At 47.8% G+C, this 14,070-nt stretch overlaps 1 protein-coding gene across 1 annotated transcript; it reads left to right on the top strand.

Annotated features, from left to right (window-relative positions):
• Positions 1-9,167: 9,167 nt before the first annotated feature.
• LOC146835014 (forkhead box protein D2-like) lies at positions 9,168-11,904 on the top strand. The gene has a single exon (XM_085602675.1). It carries the CDS (start codon positions 9,919-9,921, stop codon positions 10,936-10,938), a length of 1,020 nt encoding a protein of 339 aa, XP_085458801.1. The 5' UTR covers positions 9,168-9,918; the 3' UTR covers positions 10,939-11,904.
• Positions 11,905-14,070: the final 2,166 nt, after the last annotated feature.

Here is a 14,070-nt window from a genome sequence, read left to right as displayed (position 1 = left end):
ATATGTAATGTGGATATCAATGTTGTATCGTTTTTTCTATTTTTGATATGTCATAAGTGTTATATTGAAACCATGCAAATTAATAAGCAAATGTACTATATGCAAATAATGTGGATTAAACCCAACGGAAAAAGTGGTTGAGAGTGAAACTGTTTCATTCAGTTCATGGTCCAAATCTTTTTTTGAGTTAAGTGCAGCATTGGCACTGTTCTTGTTTTGTTGACAATCCCCCTAGTAGCATTTGTATTGCAAGCCCTGGGCACACGCAGTGCACTTAACTAGGGTCTTACCAGTAAATCAAATAAGCCAATCATGGTTAAATCAATTACCATTACAATTTACACATATGCACTTTAGCACTGGTTAGCAGTGGTAAAGTGCCAGAAGTTCTAAAGCCAATAAAAACATGTCAGAAAAAAATAGGAGGAAGAAAGCAAAAAGTTTGGGCATAGCCATGCAAAAAGGGCCAGGTCCAACAGTCTTCATATGAAAAGGCATAAGCCATTTGTCCTGTTCTGTTTTCACACCTTTTAAAGGGGATGCATTGGCAGGGCCACCTGCCAGTAGGCTAACCCTCATTTTCCAACTGGAGTGTCAGTTAGGTAAAATATGACATTTTAAAGTCACTTTTCCTAAATATTTATTAAAAATCTGACTTCAACTTTGAATTGGAGTTTTAATAAACATGAATCATAGTGTCTGACGTATTCTAGTAGCTTTTCCAAAGCTTGAGATATAATGGTTATGATTATACTCTGAACTCCAGTTTTTTTTCTTATAGGAAATTGATAGCCCTTTACAGTGAAAATACTTGTGGGGGGCTAGTCACTGTAGGTACATGCCAACATTAATGTATCACATGTACCACTTTTAAATACTAGGCACCCTCCCTTGTAGTTGTGACTGCTTGTGGGGGGGGGGGGTCAGAGTGCAAACCTACTGTCTTGCTCTGACACTATTTGCTTGGCATGTTACAGTTTTTACATGAAAACAAACGATCTCACAGATTATGTGTTTGCTTGTAAAAGCTGTAACATTACATTGCCAACAGAAGAGGGTTCCACAGGCGGTATTGCACGTGTGTCAGGCAGAGACTGTTACAGCCCGATTTCACATAGACCCAATACATATCTGACATGTTACATTAGCGTCCATTAGTTCAGCTTGTCAGATAGTGGAGTTTCGGGGCTTGTCATTCATACGCCCTCTTGCCCTATCAGAAGTTGGAATAGAGAAAAAAGATCTATCTCTGTACCTTCAACCCTATTCCTGCTTCTGATTGGGTGGAAGCTTGTTGACTGTCTCTCCTAAGTTTTATGTTGCAGATGACATGGGGTGTTGTAAATCTTGGGCCTGCCCTGGAGACTAAGAGCATGTAAGACTGCCCTAGGTACGTTTTTGCGTTTCCCAGCAGAATGTGTGTTTGTCTGTGTGCTGGGGAGTGTGTGTGTATGTCTGTGTGACCGTCTTTGTGTGCATGCCTGCGACTGTGTGTGTATGTATGCTTCCTTGTTTACCTGCGCACTTACTTAAGTGTATATGTGAGTGCAATTTGGAAGCCTGTGGGGTAGCCAGAGAACGGTTACTGGGTAGGTCAACAACAGTTAGCAGCATCAAGGTAGATCGCTGCTCCCTGCTGAATTTCATTGTGTGCTTATTCTGTATTGCAAGCACGACCCTGCCAACAACAGTACCTGCCTTGGAGGCCAGTCATATCCAAAAGGAAAAAAAATGAAAATAATAAAGAAAATGGCACTACATAAATGTGGCATGGTTGGACTTACAATAAAAAATAAACCCAAAATGAAATACAGCCCTGAGCACCATCAGCAAGAGACAGTGACCTCTGGTCTGCTTCCGATAGTTGATGGCCCTGTAAATAAACATTGCGTATAGGCTTCGAGGCGCTTGCTGCTGTTCGGCCATCTCTACCACTCCCAAACTCCACCAGCTGCCACTGTTACCTTGGGGGTCTCAAGGCCTACCTAGGGGGTGACTTATTTAATATTCAAAATGTGGGTTATTTTAACAGGTTCGTCCAGTTGTTCCCCCCTCAGGAGTCAGGCAACACTGGTAGACCTGAAGCCATGTGTCCTTTCTCAGTCTGGTGGCTGGCACAACACGTGCTACTGTCCACAGGTGACATTTAACCTTCCCGTGTCCTTGGAGTATTTTCTGCACTATATACTATGGCCTCACTGGGACATTAAAAATGCCCGTTAGGAGTTAGCCAGTGTTACCATGCTCTTGGCTTCAGATCACATACACAGGGGTCTGGATAGCAGTGCCTCAGTGTGCACAGTTGAAACAACAGAAGCATCAGGCAAGACAATGGGGGTGAGCATGCAAGCAAAGCACTATCTCATTGAAAGATAGATGGATAGAGAGGCAACAAGGCAGGTATGTAAGGGAGAAGACACACAGGCAGAAGATATGTATGTAGGGAGACAGGTGGACAGGCAAACATGGATGGATGGATGGATGGATGGATGGATGGATGGATGGATGGATGGATGGATGGATGGATGGATGGATGGATGGATGGATGGATGGATGGATGGATGGATGGATGGATGCTTTTACTCCAAAATAAAGTAGTAGACGTCGACAGGAAACATGGATGGATGGATGGATGGATGGATGATGGGTGGGTAGGTGGGTATGGGTGGGTGGGTGGGTGGATGGATGGATGGATGGATGGATGCTTTTACCCCACAATAAAGTAGCAGAGTGGACAGGCAAACATGAATGGATGGATGGATGGATGGATGGATGGATGGATGGATGGATGGATGGATGGATGGATGGATGGATGGATGGATGGATGGATGGATGGATGGATGGATGGATGGATGGGTAGGTGGGTGTGTAGGTGGGTATGGGTGGGTGGATGGATGGATGGATGCTTTTACCCCACAATAAAGTAGTAGACGTGTTATGTTATTAAAAGTTTATAAAGCGCGCGTACGCCCAAGGGCTTCTTGGCGCTGGTAAGATAAAAAACATAACAAGAGGTGAGTCTGCCGGAAGAGTTATTTCGGGTAAGCTTTTGTGAAGAGGTGAGTTTTAAAAGCCTTTCTAAAGGCAAGGAGGTCTTTACTCTGTCTGAGGGCTAGTGGTAAAGAGTTCCATAGGGTGGCTGCCAGGAAGTGGAAGCTGCTGCCGCCTTGTCGTTTTTTCTTGAAACGAGGAACTTCTAAAAGGTCTTTGTGGGCAGATCTTAGGTTCCGTGAGGGGACATATCTACCGATCAGCTGTCTGATAAATAGGGGTCCCTTGCCTTGCAGAGCCTTAAAGATAATGCACCCGGCTTTGAATTCGGCTCTTTGAGCCACGGGTAGCCAGTGCAAACTCTCCAGGCCTGGTTTGATAGGTTCCCATTTGGGTACTTTGCAGATCAGCCTAGCGGCCTGATTCTGCAGGTACTGTAGTCTTTTGAGTTGTCCTGCGGGTAGGCCTAGGTATAGGCTATTAGAAAAGTCAATGTGGGAGAGGACTAAGGCCATGACTACCTGGATTAAGGCGGAGGGAGTGAGGAAATGGGCGATTTTCCTGATTTTCCTTAGTTGGAAAAATCCAGAGGAGACCACGGTTCCAATTTGGGATTTTAGCGAGAGGTCCCCGTTGATGGTTATCCCCAGGCTTTTTACAGTGGAAGATTTCTTAGGGGGAAGACCCATGTCCGACGGCCAGAAGTTAGGGCTCCAACTGATTTCACTCTTGCCGGGCAGAATCAACTCAGTTTTCCCTGGGTTTAACTTGAGGTGATTTGAGGACATCCAGCTCTGGATTAGGGTCATGGTGGCTTGGAAGTCCTCCACCGCGTTAGGGGAATTGAGAACAAAGATAAGCTGTAAGTCATCTGCATAGTTATATACAGTGACTTTGTGCTTACTCAGGGCAAAGAGGAGGGGCCGCATGTACAGGTTGAACAACAAGGGGGATAGTGAGGAGCCCTGGGGCACCCCACAGAAAGACTTGACCTTGGCGGCAGAAAAGGAGCCTAAGCGAACCGATTGGGTGCGTTCGGAGATGAACGATTTTAACCAGGCTAGGGCAGAGTCTCTGAGACCCGCCTGTTCGACACGGTTGACCAGAATGGAATAGTCAACCGTGTCGAATGCCGCGGACAAGTCGAGAAGTACTAAGGCTTGATGAAGGTTGTTATCAGCGTTGGACCTCAAGGTGTTCTGGACTGCCAATATTACTGCCTCAGTGGAGTGACCAGGTCGGAAGCCTGCTTGGTTGGGTGGACAGGCAAACATGAATGGATGGATGGATGGATGGATGGATGGATGGATGGATGGATGGATGGATGGATGGATGGATGGATGGATGGGTAGGTGGGTGTGTAGGTGGGTATGGGTGGGTGGATGGATGGATGGATGCTTTTACCCCACAATAAAGTAGTAGACGTGGACAGGCAAACATGAATGGATGGATTGATGGATGGATGGATGGATGGATGGATGGATGGATGGATGGATGGATGGATGGATGGATGGATGGATGGATGGATGGATGGATGGATGGATGGATGGATGGATGGATGAGTCGGTGGGTGGGGTTGGTGGCTTTGGTGGATGGAAGGATGATTATACCCCTCAATAAATGGCAGGCGTGTTCCAATCTGGGTGAGAGGTGCAGAAGGAGACAAGCTGTGGTGGTTAGCTGACTACAAATATGAAGAAACAACATGTGGTTCCTCGCTAAGCTCCAATGGCATTGTTTTTCTGACGTGTTTTACAGCCTGTCAAAATGAAATATATTTAGACATCAACAATGCGCACAGAACAGTGCTGTTCATCTCTAAAAATGACAAGTGAAACATCTGGAGGAGAAATTAAAGTTGTTACAAATTCCTGAAATGAATTCATTAACTTGAATAACACTCAGCCACACCGTTATAATCTTTGCGCTGATTCAATGTACAGAACACATTTCATATATTATGCCGGTGAGCTCCTGCAACAGGGGCTGGACGGTGGTCACAAAATAAAAAGAAAGAAAGGAGGGGCGAAACAAAAAAAACAACAAAAAAACACCAACATCAAAAACACAACGAACGAAAATGCAGCAATATCGATCACATTCCCTCTATCAAAATAAACAGATTTGAGTCACGGAAACAAATTAGCCATTTTATGCGCGTGCAGCGCTATTTCGACCGCGTGCGATGTATCGGGGCCCGGGATTGTGCGTAGCATTCACAAAACTCGAGCAAACAAACAAACAGACGTCGATAAGCCGATTGGTCAATAGGCCGGCTCAGGCAAGTCAAACGAAACAACTTTCAGAGTTAGCAAGGGCTTGACCCCGAGCCGCCAGTCCATTGATCTGCGCGTGCCCCCCTCGGGCACCAGAATGGAATATTCTCACCCGAGACACATTTGTACCGCTGAATGTTCGTTTCTGTTATTCAAGAAAACCGCAGCGAACGTGGAATTTAACGAATATAAATCTAACGAAGCTGTTAAAGGCGTCGAGACTCATAAAGATTCGATCGGCCTTGTACATAAGCTGTCTTTTTTCGCAAAATGTGAGGGGAGCCTGGAAGTGATAGGCGCAAATTTAATGAGGTTTATTTATTTATATGAACAGTAAATAAGTGCGCCCACAATGAAGTAAATATTTCCTTGACACTCACTATGATAATTCGTAATAATTGAGAAAGTAACAGTCGCTGTTAATAGATTCCTGAACTGCGCACGGCGACAGCCCAGTTTGAATTTAATCATGCGATGTTATATATCTAATATTGAATGTGGGAATGGAAATACCCAGTGTATGCAGACTACTTCGAAATAGGAGATGCCCCTGTAGCTCTGTCTGTTGAAGGATCTGTCTGTTGAAGGGGTCTTTATTTTAAGCAACAATTCTATATGAGCCACGTTTTGAAGGTCGGTCATAGGTCCCTTGAATGCGTCCCTATTAATATCCGAGTTGGGTCTCCAGATATCCGAACCTCTTGCGAATCTACCTCCTTTCTGTTTAGGTCGGAAAAAATAATTACAAATTCCTTCTTGGGTTATTCCAATGGGGGACTCAGATCTGGAAACCTATTTCTGACGAATAAAGCAGTTTATTGAATGGATAAACGCGCAAAATAAATCAATGCATTCTGATTCTATGTTGAATAGTTCGCGAATAGAGAAAACGATTCTCGCGTACTCTGTAGTGTCTACCTACCCATACACAAGCATTTTCTCACTTAAATTCGAGGTGGTTGAGTTTTATTATGAATAAGGAAGCCATGACGAAGGGCCGCTTTCTTACAAAGGTATATATATCCGCTTTGGTGGCTGACTTTAGATTACAGCTGGGACATCTTGGTGAAACGCACCAGACATATTTTAGACAGTGCAAGGAAAACTACCGAAAGAATCCCTCGCAAATGCTCCTATTGCAACAATCAGATTAAGAGATTGTGAGAAAAATATTGGATGTAATTTGCATTTTTTTTTCTTTTGAGATGTGGGCCTTAACATGCACGTGCACCCGGCCTTCTCCCGCTTCAGCCATCATGTGAAATTATAAAATCCGTGCACCTAACATCCGATCTGTCTCCTTTCGCAGACTGCCAAACAAGGACATTTCCCGAGCTCTAGGCGGCCAGGACTCTAGTGCCAGCCGCTCGGCGCGGCAATGTTCATTGCACCCACGGGTTCCGCCTTTTGTCATTTATACCTACGAATATTGTATTTATTTATTTGTTATTGTGTGTAGTTTTACATTGCGTGCACTCGACCCCAGATTATTGGAGGTTTACGTGAGCACCTATGACATTGCACGAGGGCACAATTCTCCTCTGGCAGGCACGGGGAGATCGAGTGATTTGCCCAATATCACAGGATGTTGAACCAACGCCGAGACTGCAACCTGGAGCCCCAGCTCCAAAATCGACAGGTCTGGCCGTTAGGCCACATCCTCTCTCCGCTGACGTGGTATTCGCACTAGACGCCCTCTTGAAACTAGAGAATTTCGAACAGGTTCTTATTGAAGACGGTTTTCAAAATTCAGAAAACTATTCATATTCATAAATGACCCTCTTTTAATACCACATATGACATGTTTTTCGATTTATAAGAGATTTAAACTATTTATAAGAAGGTTAGTTGGTTATAATTTTAAAATGTTCTTATTCGAAGAAGCACCCTGTTATACTGTTAAATAATACACTTAATGTTACATATATAGATAAGACAGATATATGTGTGTGTATATATACACACACATATATCTATATATATATATATAGAGAGAGAGAGTGAGAGAGAGAGGGGGAGAGAGGGAGAGAGAGAGAGGGGGGGAGAGAGAGATATTACAGTTAAAGTTCCCTCTTGCAGTACCAACTTTCGTACATAATTCTATTTATTAAACTGTTTTAAACGTGGTTCTTGTTACTAGTTAGAAACTGTTTTACCAGCAAAACACCCCCTTATAATAGTAAATCTTACACATAATATTGATTAGAAATATGTCATGTTTTACATTTTAGAAAACCCTGACTACCGTTAAAGCGTGTTACACATTAACACAATATTAGTGATAAGCTGATATTAAACCTCTCGCCTGTTACTATATAGAAAGGGTTTATTATGGACAGAGCACGTTTATTTATAAGCAACTAATTAACGTAAGAATGTACAAATATAGACAACGTTTATTGACGACACTTCCTCGAATGGATACTAATACACATTTGCAATTGTTGTGCACGTGCTGTATTGAAATTAGTAGGAACAAAATCTATTTTGCAAAAGTTGAAGCGATTGCCGGTACATCAGGGTGGTTGTTTGCAGGAAGCTTGGCGGGTGCAGGTGGGCTCCGACCGCCCGCCTGATGTTAACCCTTCTGTCCCGTGTTCCCTTCCTCGCCGGCGGCATCGACCGCGGGTTCTGTATATAGGGTTCGAAGACCACAGATGTCTTCTGCGAGGTGACCCGCGCGCTGCTGTGTGTCGTGCGATGGTCAGGGTGGTTGTTTCCAGGAAGCTTCGCGGGTGCAGGTGGGCTCCGACCGCCCGCCTGATGTTAACCCTTCTGTCCCGTGCTCCCTTCCTCGCCGGTGGCATCGACCTCGGGTTCCGTATATAGGGTTCGAAGACCACAGATGTCTTCTGCGAGGTGACCCGCGCGCTGCTGTGTGTCGTGCGATGGGCAGGGTGGTTGTTTGAAGGAAGCTTCGCGGGTGCAGGTGTGCTCCGACCGCCCGCCTGATGTTAACCCTTCTGTCCCGTGCTCCCTTCCTCGCCGGTGGCATCGACCTCGGGTTCCGTATATAGGGTTCGAAGACCACAGATGTCTTCTGCGAGGTGACCCGCGCGCTGCTGTGTGTCGTGCGATGGGCAGGGTGGTTGTTTGCAGGAAGCTTCGCGGGTGCAGGTGTGCTCCGACCGCCCGCCTGATGTTAACCCTTCTGTCCCGTGCTCCCTTCCTCGCCGGTGGCAATGACCTCGGGTTCTGTATATAGGGTTCGAAGACCACAGATGTCTTCTGCGAGGTGACCCGCGCGCTGCTGTGTGTCGTGCGATGGTCAGGGTGGTTGTTTGCAGGAAGCTTCGCGGGTGCAGGTGTGCTCCGACCGCCCGCCTGATGTTAGCCCTTCTGTCCCGTGTTCCCTTCCTCGCCGGCGGCATCGGCCTCGGGTTCTGTATATAGGGTTCGAAGACCACAGATGTCTTCTGCGAGGTGACCCGCGCGCTGCTGTGTGGTGTGCGATGGTCGCTCGGCGGAACACATTGCTGTACTTGTGACATTAAAAAGGACCTTGGGGTGAGCTTCAATGCGCTTAATTAGAGGCAGAAATCTTTCAATGTGAAAACGAAATATCCAAGTATCGACTCAGACCCGCAGAGAAATGTTTGTGGACGCGGATCTGCAGCTCCCTTTTGAATAGTTACAACATTGAGCTTGTCAGACGCTGCTGTGTTCAGTTGTGCCTGTTTAATTTTACTAAGACGGGTCTGAATGGGAGAAACGAGAGCAGAGGTCTTCAGATCTGAGGGTTCGTTTTGAAGGGTTGCGGGTACGAGGCTGCCGCCGGCGGTGCGGGGTGTGCGTGTGCGGTGTGTGTGGTGCTCGGATCGCGTCGGCAGAAGCTGAGATAACGTCAGCACGCACGTGACCCGGCGGTGGGATATATGCCTCAGAGGGTGCTAAGGACACACGAGTACATTACGTCTGGCCGCTCCGGATCCGTCACGTCCAGGGTGGCGGCTGCAGCGCACGGTGGGTGCTGCCCAGTGGACCGGCCGTCGAGAAGACCACCCAGGGGGTGTGACCCGAGGGGGCCCCTTCCCTCAGCACTCTGCCACTTCCAGCACTGGGAGGAACTTCGGAGGCTGCCAGTAGTTTGGGAAGTTGCTGGTTCCGCGGAGCTCCGCTAGGGGGATGCTGGTGACTTGAGCGCAGTGATTGGCCGAGGAGTCGGCGCCTTGGTACAAGACGCTTCCACCCAAACGGACTCTGGACTCTGCCGCGGCGAGAGGGGCTCAGGACTTGGTGCCTCAGGAGTCCCACGACGGGCTCTGCTGTGAGGGTCCCGGAGTTTGAGCAGGAAGAGAAGCCGGGACAGGAAGGGGGACCCCCAGCTCTGCTGCCCAGGGGTGGCCGCAGTCTCCAGTCAGGGGGTACCAGGAGTCTGACGGTCCGACCTGACCTGTCATGGGACCTCAGCGCCTTGCACAGTCCGGTCAGCCCTAAACCCTGCACACTTGGGGGCGCCTGAAGACTGCCAGCCGGAGTCGCCTGGACTGTCAGAGTGTGTTTGCCCCCTCACTGCGGGGTTCGTTGCTTCCTGCAGTGAGGGACCCCCATCAGACAGCCCCACGCGCGCACGCCCACTGAACCCACCAGGATTGCAGAGAAATCTGGGGGGGCGAGGCTGCTGGGGACCCCTCTCCCAGCTGACGGTACCATGACCCTGGGCGCGGAGATGTCTGATAACTCCACCCTCTCCGAGGACACCGATATCGACGTTGTGGGGGACCTGGCCGGCCCGGACTCGGCCAAGTACGCGGACTACCACTCGGACAACGACTCGGACGAGCCGTCGGGGGGCCCGGCGGGGGCCTCGCCCCCCGGCACGCCGGCCAAGAGCGCCCTGGTGAAGCCGCCCTACTCCTACATCGCGCTCATCACCATGGCCATCCTGCAGAGCCCCAAGAAGCGCCTCACGCTCAGCGAGATCTGCGAGTTCATCTCGCAGCGCTTCCCCTACTACCGGGAGAAGTTCCCGGCCTGGCAGAACTCCATCCGCCACAACCTGTCCCTCAACGACTGCTTCGTCAAGATCCCCCGCGAGCCGGGCAACCCGGGCAAGGGCAACTACTGGACGCTGGACCCCGAGTCCGCCGACATGTTCGACAACGGCAGCTTTCTGCGGCGGCGCAAGCGCTTCAAGCGGCAGCAGGCCTCCGAGCTGCTGCGGGACTCGCCCGGCTTCATGCCCGGCTTCGGCTACGGCCCCTACGGCTACACCTACGGCCTGCCGCTGCCCAACTTTCACCAGCCGCACCACCACCACCACCACGGGGCGGCCGGCTTCCCCTTCCAGGCCTCCCACTGCCCGCTGCCGCCCACCGCCGCCGTCTTCTCCACACCCAGCCTGCCCTCCTTCCTGGGGGGAGAGCTGGCCCGCAAGACCTTCTACCCCCCGCTCAGCCCCACGCTGCCCCTCCTGCAGACTCTAAAGACCGACTCTGTGAGCAGGCCCTCCTTCTCCATAGACAACATCATCGGGGCGGCGGGCGCCCCGCAGAGCGCCCCTACGTCTCCCTACTCTGCGCAGGGGGGCAGCCAGGCGCAGGTGCTGGCCATGCTCACCCCCGGCCTGGCATCCGGGCAGAACCACCTCAGCCTGGCACACGAGACCCTGCTGCCAGCCGGGCAGAACTTTTCGAGCAAAATCGCCAACCTGAACAGCTGCCATTTTTAAAAAACATTATGTGTGGACAAGGTAGGAGCTATTGCGCTTCTTGGCACAAAGTGACGCCGCACAGAGTGACTCTGGGGAAATATGGCTGTAAAGATTATTTATGAAGTGTAAATATGTGGACAGGTAATATCGAATGTTAATTGTTGAACTATTTTTAAATGACCTTCTTGAGCCACTCTTCAAATGTGTCTCGATGAAATTTAACTTTTTCTCTCCAGAACTTGAAACATTTTTATGTCGACTTATCGAACATATTGTGCCAGCATGGTACTCTGTGTACTTTTTTGGGGGTCCGCAAAATTATTTCAGACGGTTAAGTCTAAACTCGCTGAGAATACTTAGAAGGAACAGCTTTACATACACACAGAGAAACGATGTATGTATCTATACTGGGTACCAAAACACTAATAAAATAGTCAACAAGGACCTGCTGTGCGAGGCATATTGCAATATTAAATTGAAATTTAGACACAGAAAACATGACAAAAATATCACCACAAACAGGCCTGTGCTGGACTATTTTGTTTAAAACACAGACTTTAAATTATTTATTTTAGCAAACATGTTTGGCGACTATTAAAAAAACTAAGTAAAAAAGCACTGTCTACGGAAGCCTCAGGGTTTTTAAAAGATTTAAAAAATAGTTTTATTGTTCGAGTGCACATTACTATGGCCTACGTCAGGAAACATTGATTTCTTAGAGCACGAACTTTAACCCCGTTGAAACGTTTCCGTTTGGGGCATATTAGTAATTATCCGTAGGTGAAGGAGCGGAAGGCGTACAGCTGACATACCTCTGACAGATCTCCGCTCAGCGGTGGTGCATCGCGTGTTTTCTATTTTATTATTAGCGATCTGTGAATATTTCATTGTCATCTGTGGGGAAAAAACACACGAACTGTCCGCCTTGTCGTTTGGAAAACAATTGAAATAAATGTCTGTGAAAATTGTCAAAAGGTCTTCCTATTTATTTATTCCTAAAGTAAAAAATGCCGACGGCCCACAAAAAGAAAAGGACACGGAATCTAACTTTTAAAAATGTGGTGTTCTAAAGATGTCTCTAATAAATTCACTGCAACTGGCCGGCGTGAGTGTTTATCTGGGGAAACGGATGGATGCCCACCTCAAAAGAGAAGCCCTATAAACCAAGACACTCTTTCAAAGAGTCAGGGAAAGCCAACCCCACTAGGACCGTCCTCTCTAAAATGGAACCTGCCTGTCACTTGTCTGGGGGGATTTATAGCTCCTTGAAGGGGTTGTTAACAGTCAGGGAGCACCCTGCCGAGGACGACATGGGCGAGCAGTGCGGTCTGTGGATGGACTATTAATATTATATTACTCAGACTTTTCTTAAAATGATTTTTCAATTTCGTATGCACAGTATCGCTTCTCGCACATGCTAATCACTCAGGTCACCACAAAAGAGACAGATTTCTAATTTTTTTGAATTTTGAATCCACAGCGATGTGCTCTCAGCTGCACTTTTCGTTTGTTTTAAAAGTGCTGCCGTGAAAGGTCGTAAAACCTAAACTACGTGGGTAGTGAGTGTGTATATGTGTAGATACTCACACACACCTACACACACTAATAATAGTTAAATAGGCAGGTTTCGTTTTTCTGAGAAAATATTCCCACTGCTGCCTATTTTTTTACGTGTACTTTTTAATATCTATCTATCTATCTATCTATCTATCTATCTATCTATCTATCTATCTATCTATCTATCTATCTATCTATCTATCTATCGATCTATCTATCTATCTATCTATCTTTACTTACCTCTATACCTTGTTTTGGATTCGTCTATGTAATACCAGACATTGTTTAACTGATGTCCGTTGTACGCGAGACTGAACCGAGCAGATAAGCGTGCCCTCTATTTCCTTATCTTGGGGGTTTCTCAATGTCTTGATATGTTTTAGAGGAAATTAGCGACGACAGAGAAGCGCGATTTTGTGATGAGAACTAAATGTTTTTAGTGCGAAAGCTGCTAATAGGCACATGTGAATGTATGTAGCAGCGAGAACACGTGAAGAGAGGAGGCGCTTCGAAGCAAGTGCTGTCGAACTTTGGAGAGACGCCGGACGGGCCCTTCAGATGAGTCCTCCCGGACCCGTCTGGTCTCCTCACATGTACGTCTGCTGTGTTTGTACTTTACATGCAGCTTTCAGTCCCCTGCAGAGCTTCGTACCCGACTCCACGTGTTACATAAACATGCTAGTGTCACAGAAGACGCATTAATAGCAATTAGCCAATTAGGGGTCTGGCTGCAGACTTTAGAACACGGTTATGTGCTGGACCTATTTAATGGCAACCACTCGTCCGTGGCCGATTACTGCAGCTCTGCCTCAAACTCATTGCTTAGCGCTTCGAACAGAAACATCTGCTACAGCTGCCACTATGTCAAACTTTTATTAGCACGTGACCAGCGACGTGCTTGTGTTTTGCACCACAGAGTCTCCTCTCTGAGGTATCTCCGCACTGTCCTCATTCCTCCTTGCCTCCAGGGACATCTTTTTCTTTGGGTGATTTATCCTGGTATACGAGATAAAAGACCCTCGGTCAGGTCTGTTGGCGTTGCCCTCCTCCCGGGCTGCCGGTTAAGGTGGTCTGGTCTCACATCGCCGCCACACACCTGCTTTTGAAAAGCGATCTGCTCCCGGGCCCTCTCATGTCCTGCCCCCTCCAGCGCCCGTCAAAGGACGAAGCAGAAAACATACAGCGCCCAGGGCTGCATCTTCCAGCGCGAGGCGCTCCTGATTTAAGCGCGGCCAGGACGGGGAAGTTCCTTTATCTGACACTGCTCTCGACAAATTGTTAATTGCTAGGTAGGGGTGTTTTTGACAAGCTCATTTGCTTTGGAGAACTTGTCTTGACGTCTTTAATGAAGACTGAAAAGTGAGGAAAAGCTGGCGCCTTCTGTTCACGCGCCCGTTCCCTCCGCCATTGGCATTTTGCAGAAATCGGTGTAATCCGCAACATTGTCTGTCACAAAATCCTATGAAACACGTGTTTCGCGGAACTTCCCTCGGAGGAGGTTCGGAATAAAACACACGACCTGTAAACTAAGAACCTTTATTTTGTGCAGGGCATACCGACATTTTTGCTGCATGTAAGCGCTGTAAAATAGCT

The sequence above is a fragment of the Triturus cristatus genome, chromosome 4_2 (assembly GCF_964204655.1).
Source record: "Triturus cristatus chromosome 4_2, aTriCri1.1, whole genome shotgun sequence".
Lineage (NCBI taxonomy): Eukaryota > Metazoa > Chordata > Amphibia > Caudata > Salamandridae > Triturus > Triturus cristatus.
The sequence above is the reverse complement of the archived record's forward strand: the minus strand, read 5'-3'. Positions and strand labels throughout refer to the sequence as shown.